Source organism: Myotis davidii, unplaced genomic scaffold (genome assembly GCF_000327345.1).
Source record: "Myotis davidii unplaced genomic scaffold, ASM32734v1 scaffold44, whole genome shotgun sequence".
In the NCBI taxonomy this organism is placed as follows: Eukaryota; Metazoa; Chordata; class Mammalia; order Chiroptera; family Vespertilionidae; genus Myotis; species Myotis davidii.
In genome coordinates this window covers 12774825-12783045 of record NW_006299705.1, presented here as the reverse complement: position 1 = coordinate 12783045, position 8221 = coordinate 12774825, and the positions used below count along the sequence as shown (strand labels likewise).

At 42.3% G+C, this 8221-nt stretch overlaps 1 protein-coding gene across 1 annotated transcript in view; it reads left to right on the top strand.

Moving 5' to 3' along the window:
* CETN3 (centrin 3) overlaps nucleotides 1–8221 on the top strand; it is a 37180-nt gene that overhangs the window by 14655 nt on the left and 14304 nt on the right. Inside the window, exon 3 of the mRNA XM_006775524.2 lies at nucleotides 3983–4097. Coding sequence (XP_006775587.1) covers nucleotides 3983–4097 — 115 coding nt within the window. The remainder of the gene's footprint in view (nucleotides 1–3982; nucleotides 4098–8221) is intronic.

Below are 8221 nucleotides of genomic sequence, written 5' to 3'. Positions count from 1 at the left end.
CAGGAGTGAGATGATACCGCATTGTCGTTTTGATTTGCATCTCTTGGATGATTAGTGACTTTGAGCATGTTTTCATATGTCTTTCGGCCTTCTGCATGTCCTCTTTCGAAAAGTGTCTATCTAGGTCCGTTGCCCATTTTTTGATTGGATTGTTTATCTTTCTATTGTTAAGTTGCACTGGGTTTAATAATCAAACACAAAGATTTAAGGGGAAGAGAAAAAACAAGAGCCTGAGAAGTTACGCGAATTCGCAACCTTCCACCTTCCAGCTCTGTGCGTAGTCTCTTCCATGTGTCCTCTATCCCCTGGCACTAAGCAGCAGTCTCTGCATGCCCACTCGCCCCTGGCACCAAGCAGCCGGCAGACTGGCAAAATCCGAGGCTGCTTTTTTTGCATCCTGTCCAGCTATGGGCTTGTTTTTAGTGTTCCCTTCTGCCAGCAGCCCTGTGGGAGCCCTTCCACACTCGCAGATCACGCTGGCCCCACTGGCCACGGACTTTGTGGAGCACAGATTTCCCCAGTGCATTCCTCTCTCCAACCTGAATTGCAAACCGCACCTTTTAGGGGAAATCTGACCTTTCCGCGAGGAGAAGGAGGGTTCCTCTAAGTCCACATAGTCTCACTGCTTGAGATCCACTGTTTCCAGGTTAGTAGCTGATCTCTGGATGCCGTGGATGCCGGGTCTTTGGATGTATATGCTTCCAATAACAGCCACTCAAGATGGTGCAGTTTCTGCGGCTGAGCCGGCGCTCCAGGAGAGATTTCAGCTGCTGTCTCCAACCGTCCCCTTTCTCCGGGAGTCCTCTGTCTTTCCCAGCTGCAAACTGTCTCCTAGCTGAATATCTTCTGCTTATTCGGGCTGTATGTTACCCGTTTCAGCTGCTCACCCTTATCTGCTCCGGGACAAGGCACGGGACACGTCCGTCTATACCTCCGCCATTTTCTTCCTAGTTCTATTTTGGTGTCTTAATACCAGTAATCCTTTTCTAAATATCCTTCTCAGGAGTGAGATGATACCGCATTGTCGTTTTGATTTGCATCTCTTGGATGATTAGTGACTTTGAGCATGTTTTCATATGTCTTTCGGCCTTCTGCATGTCCTCTTTCAAAAAGTGTCTATCTAGGTCCGTTGCCTATTTTTTGATTGGATTGTTTATCTTTCTATTGTTAAGTTGCACTGGGTTTAATAATCAAACACAAAGATTTAAGGGGAAGAGAAAAAACAAGAGCCTGAGAAGTTACGCGAATTCGCAACCTTCCACCTTCCAGCTCTGTGCGTAGTCTCTTCCATGTGTCCTCTATCCCCTGGCACTAAGCAGCAGCACACTGGCAAAATCCGAGGCTGCTTTTTTGCATCCAGTCCAGCTATGGGCTTATTTTTAGCGTTCCTTTCTGCCAGTAGCCCTGCGGGAGCCCTTCCACACTCGCGGATCACGCTGGTCCCAATGGCCGCAGACTTTGTGGGGCGCAGATTTCCCGTGTGTTCCTCTCTCCAAACTGAATTGCAAACTGCACCTTTAAGGGAAATCTGACCTTTCCGTGAGGAGAAGCAGGGTTCCTCTAAGTCCACGTAGTTGCGCTGCTTGAGATCTGTTGTTTCCGGGTTAGTAGCTGATCTCTGGATGCCGTGGATGCCGGGTCTTTGGATGTATATGCTTCCAACAACAGCCACTCAAGATGGTGCAGTTTCTGCGGCTGAGCCGGCGCTCCAGGAGAGATTTCAGCTGCTGTCTCCAACCGTCCCCTTTCTCCGGGAGTCCTCTGTCTTTCCCAGCTGCAAACTGTCTCCTAGCTGAATATCTTCTGCTTATTCGGGCTGTATGTTACCCGTTTCAGCTGCTCACCCTTATCTGCTCCGGGACAAGGCACGGGACACGTCCGTCTATACCTCCGCCATTTTCTTCCTAGTTCTATTTTGGTGTCTTAATACCAGTAATCCTTTTCTAAATATCCTTCTGCTTCACTAATCCATATATCAAGGAACAACTTGAATCCCTCCAAGTTTTAACTGGTAACATGTCTCTCCTTTCTTTATATGTGTGTGTGTGTGTGTGTGTGTAAAAGCCTAAGCGACCAGCTGACCGGCCGACCGGCTGACCATCTGGTAGCTATGATGTGCACTGACCACCAGGGGGCAGATGCTAAACACAGGAGCGGAAACCATAGGCATGGAAACATGGAACAGACTGATGAATCTCAGAGAGAAGCGGGGAGAGGGGAGGGCAGGAAGAGATTAACCAAATTTTTTTTTTTTAAACACAAGACAGGAATATCGTCTGTTCAGTGTTCATGTTTACAGGAGCAAAAAAATAAACACTTGCTGTGTTATGCTACTAAATACTGTCTTTGTTATTGGACCATAACCTAGTTGAACCTAACAAACACTATAATTAGAAAGTGTAGGAAGAAGAATTAATTAGTAACCACAGGAAATGACCTAGAATGGATCAGCATACACTAAGAACAGGATGGAACTCAGAAATGCCAGTGCTGTCCCTGTGCTTTTGTGTGAGTCAGGGAGTGGTAGAGGGTTGGGATATTTTTATAATAAATTTCAAAATGGATTCCTAATATAACTCTTACTAGAGGCCTGGTGCATGGATTCATGCACCTGTGGATCCCTCGCCTGGCTGATTGGGCTGAAACCGGCTCTCCAACATCCCCTGAGGGGTTCCAGATTGTGAGAGGGCACAGGCCAGGCTGAGAGACCCCACTTTTACATGACTCTGTGCACCAAGCCTTTAGTCTAGATATATAAAAAGCCAGTGACTGTAATGCCAGAATGACTGGTTGCTATGATGCCCACTGTGGCCAGCGAACCAGCCTGATCCGGGGGTGGGGCTGGCTGGCCAACCCTCCGTGGCTCCTCCCCCCGGCCGGCCCCACCCCTGATTGCCCCCACCAACCCCAAAAGGGGCCAGAGCTAGCCAACCAACCTCCTGCAGCCCCTTCCCCTGGCTGGCCCCACCACCCCCATTGGCCCGCAGCCCCTACCTCTGGCCGGTCCTGCCCCTGATTGCCCCCTCTACCCCAATTGGGGCAGGGCTGGCTGGCCAACCTTCTGCAACCCCCCCACCCCCAGCTGGCCCCGCCTCCGAAGGGCCACCACCACCCCAATTGGTCTGCAGCCTCTCCCTCAGCCTGCCCCACCCCTGATTGGCCTCTCCCACCCATTGAGGGTGGCAGCTGGCCAACCTCCCATGGCCCCTTCCCTGGCTGCTGACCCCTGATCGGCCCTCTGACCCCATTTGGGGGTGGGGCCGGTTGGCCCACAGCTCCTCCCCACAGCTGGCCCTGCCCCCAATCAGCCCCCCATCCTAATTGGGGGCAGGGCCCACAGGGCAATCGCCTGCTGCCCCTCCCCACAGCCAGCCCGGTCCTGATAGTGCCCCGATCAGGGTGGGCTGGCTGGCCAACCTCCTCCTGTCTCCTCATGACAGGCCCAGCCCTGACCCGCTGATTGGGGCTAGGCCAGCTGGACCCCACTGGTGCACGAATTTGTGCACTGGGCCTCTAGTATAGTAATAGGATCTTCTTTCTCTAAATTTGGGGTCATGCACTATCTGGTAACTAATCATGTAGGGTCTGATGATAATTCTTATTTCAGTGTGTTTTAATCTCATAGTGTATAACTTTTTAATATTTATGCTATGCCCCTTTTTGTTTTTTGGTTGTTAATCCTTTGAGAACATAGAACTTGTTATATCTGTGCACTATGTCAGTACATTGTATAGTATATTCCATAAACACTCATTGATTGGTTTGTCATATAAAAAATGATATATAAAGTTAACAAATTGCCATTTAATTTCATAGTGAAGAAAAACTATCTCTTTTCTATTTTAGAGTCATAAAACATGCAAAAGAATTACATGTTTTATTAATGTGTCATCATCCCTTAAGTTGTAAAAATTTATTTAAGAAATCACTTCTTTTTTTTAAAGAATGCTTTATAATTTGCTTTTCCCTCTTATTCCAAAAGGTGGCAATGAGAGCTTTGGGGTTTGATGTAAAAAAAGCTGATGTACTGAAGATTCTTAAAGATTATGACAGAGAAGCCACAGGGAAAATCACCTTTGAAGATTTTAATGAAGTTGGTGTGTATTTTAATAGTCTTTGTAATTAGTAGTTGTTAGGAAATTATCTGGTTAAAATCAGTATTTTTTTAATTCTCAGGGTTATAGAATTTTGTTAACATTGCTGTATACGTGAATCTTCCAGGGTTTTTTGGGATACTCTTGAAGTTGATTTTCAAAGAAAAAAGATTTATAGCTTTGCTGTGGAATTTATCATTTTGTCTTTTGTTTTGTTGTAAAGATTCTAACCAAGATTTTATGTAGTTATTTTATGGAAAAATGTCTTTCCAAGTAATGTGATCAAAACTAAAAGGGTCATCAAAAATTTTCTCACAGTAAAATAGAAAATTTGGTATCATTTTGTTTGGAAAATATTTCCCAAGACCGTTTAGTATGTGATTTTTTTTTTTAAAAAACATTAACTTCTTTTTTAAAAAAAATATATTTTATTGATTTTTTACAGAGAGGAAGGGAGAGGGATAGAGAGTAAGAAACATCGATGGGAGAGAAACATCGATCAGCTGCCTCCTGCACACCTCCTACTGGGGATGTGCACGCAACCAAGGTACAACCTTGACCGGCATCGAACCTGGGACCTTTTAGTCCGATGCTCTATCTACTGAGCCAAACCGGTTAGGGCATAATATATGATTTTTGTTGGCAATGTGGGAGAAGAGGAAACCTGTAGTAGCTGGTATCTTTGTAGAAAAAGTGCATGCCTTCAAGTTGACAAAGCCATTTATGAGGGGCTATATATTCTTGATGACTTTGATCTTGGTGAATAAAGTCATCTGTTTATAGTTGCCAGTGGGGAGAGGATTGTAATAAGGGAAACTGGAAGCAGGAGAAAACATTTTAGAACCAACTGAAGATACTGGTAATTTGTCATGGGCTTAATATGGTTAAACTTTAGTATAGACGATTTTAGAGAATTATTTATAGCATATATATATTTTATATATATATATATAAACACATATATATGTGTATGTATATATATACACATAGGAATCCTTTATTCTACTATATATGTTAGAAGTCGGTATTTTGTGGAAGAGCCACACTGAAGGGGCCAAAGAGCTGCATGTGGCTCTCGAGCTGGTTTGCCGAGCCATAGTTTGCTGACCACTGGCTTAGAGTTTTATACATAGAATGTATTGATATTTACATTTGTTTTTATTAAATTAATTTTCTACACCAGTGGTAGTGCTTTTTTTAAAATATATTTTATTGATTTTTTACAGAGAGGAAGGGAGAGGCATAGAGAGTTAGAAACATCGATGAGAGAGAAACATTGATCAGCTTCCTCCTGCACACCCCCCACTGGGGATGTGCCTGCAGCCAAGATACATGCCCTTGACCGGAATCGAACCTGGGGCCCTTCAGTCTGCAGGCTGACGCTCTATCCACTGAGCCAAACCGGTCAGGGCGGTAGTGCTTTATATGGGTCATAACATAAGCATATCATGTAGTTATGTTTAGTTATTTTTAAAATTTAGGAATAATTTCAATTACGCTCACAGTCAAACCCTTTATTTTATTTAGCAAGAAGCAGTATGAGAATCAAAAAGAAATGACAATTAGTACATATGGAAAAATACGTTCATATCATTATGTAATTTTTATTTAATCTGAAAATTCAAACCGAAAGTGAAGAAGAGAGAAGTTAAAGGATAAACCTAAAAGAGAAAGAAAGCACAGCACAAAAAGTCCTCAACTTAGGAACTGACAGATTACTGTTGAGAGAGGCATTTTGTCCCTTTAGGGAGCATATTTCTTTTTTCCCCTCTAATTTTTAGAATTACTTGAGAAGAGGGAGAAAACCATCTCTATTCTCCCAATATTGAAGCTCTCCTGGAGTTTATGATTTTAGTCTAAGATGGTTTATTTATAGAAATAAGACTTAGGAAATAGTGGAAAAGATATTAGGAAAGAGCTAGTGGTTTAGCATGGACCATTGGCAACCCGATTGCCTGCCGTCAGGTCTTGGTTTTGCCACTTACTAGCTGTGTTACTTGGTCATTCTACTTCTCTCTGCCTCATTTTCAGCTGTACAGAGGGGATTGTTGTATTACCTCACAGGGTTATCATGAGGAATAAATAGGTTAATAATATGTAAGGTCCTTAGGAAAGGGTCTAGCGTATAGTAAGTGCTATTAAGTATTTGTTGTCATTATAATTTTAAAAATAGTTTTTTATTTGTTATAATGGCTGGAAATAATCATTGCATTGCTGGAACATAAAAAGTCTTCTACAGCATATATTTATACTTTTCTTTTTAAATCTATTTTATTGATTTTTTACAGAGAGGAAGGGAGAAGGAGAGAGAGTTAGAAACATCGATGAGAGAGAAACATCTATCAGCTGCCTCCTACACACTCTCTACTGGGTATGTGCCTGCAACCAAGGTACATGCCCTTGACTGGAATCGAACCTGGGACCCCTGAGTCCACAGGCCGACGCTGTATCCACTGAGCCAAACCAGTTAGGGCTATTTATACTTTTCTGATTGTCTTTTTTCCATATTTATAGCTATTTTAAGTAATGTCTCATTGTCATTCATAATTTTACTAAACATTATTTCATCTAAAGTGAATATAATTTTTAAATTGTGATTTTATTAGCCACTGAAGCAAGAGTCCCATGCCATCTCCACTTTTTCCTGACCGCTCCATCTTTTCTATGTTACTAGTAGAGCAGAAATACTGTATTTCTTCTAGAATGAAAGGCCATGGCTAAGCACCTATGTTAGCTATCCTTAGGCTACCTAATGAGAATATCAGCTGTCAAATAAACACTTATTATTGTTTGAGTGTCAATCAGGCAAGAACTATGTATTCTCCCTATTTGTTTATTATTTTTGTTTTTGTTAATCCTCACATATCAGTTGATTTTTAGAGAGAGTGGAAGGAAGGGTGAGAGACATAGTGAGAATATTGATGTGAGAGAGACACATCGATTGGTAGCCTTCCACACAAGCCCCGACCAGGGCCCGGGATTGAGCCTGCAACTGAGGTATGTGCCCTTGACCAGAATCAAATCTGGACCCTTCAGTCCACAGGCTGACACTCTATCCACTGAGCCAAAATAGCAAGGGCTGTTTTTATTTTTGAAGAATGACTGACCACAGATGCATATATGTTTTATACTTTAGGACAAATAACTCCAAATCAGAAATTTGAGTCTTAGTTTTATGTACATCTATTAGCTGTCTGAGGATATTGATTTACAGTATTTCTGGATGAAGTCTGACACTTAACTGGATTCTTCCCAATGCTAGGAAAAAAATATTAAAATGTATTTGATAAGTGTAGAATCTGGACAGCCGGAGGCTAGTGAGTAACATAGGTATCTTAGGAATTGCTGCTTTAAAGTAATACCTAGATAAGTCAGATGTTTGTGCTCCATCTGTTTTTTGGAACATACTACTTATTATTTCATTGGCTATATATGATAGAATATTATTGTTTTGTTTTGCTTATTTAATAAATATTTGCTGATTTGTTTTTGTTTTTATTGCCATTTGGTACTGTGGTGGGGTGAGGGAGGGAATTAAAAGTTATTAAGAGGTTCTTTTTTCAAGGAGCTTACAATCTAAATGTAGGTGACCACAAACTATGTGGTAAATTTTGTCTAGGGCAGGAATTGCCAAACTATACAGCCCTTGGGCCAAATTAAGCTGCTGCCTGTATACTGCCACATCTGTTTTATGCTTTTGTGCCCTCATGGCAGAGTGAAGAGTTTAGACAGATCTTATACTTCATCCCCACCCGCAACCCCCCAAGATCCCCCCCCCAAAAAAAAAAGCCTCTAATATTTACTGTCTGGCCTTTAATAGGAAATATTTGTCAATTTCTGATCAGAGTAATTAAAGATTTTGCAGAGGGGATTTTTAACTTAGGCCCCTGGGAATGTGAATAAGGATATCATCCCAAGGAGACGATTGTGGATGGAGTAGAGTAAGGCATTCAGACAGACGAAACAAAGAGTGGCCCTAGAAATATAGCATGTTTGGGAAACTTTAGGTATTTCCCTGCTCTAGAGGTTAGGGAAATGGCTAAAAAGGTAAGATTGGGCCAGATAGGTAAAGTCTTGCATAACATACAGAGTTTGGATTTTAGTCAGCAGAAGCCCATTTTCAATTA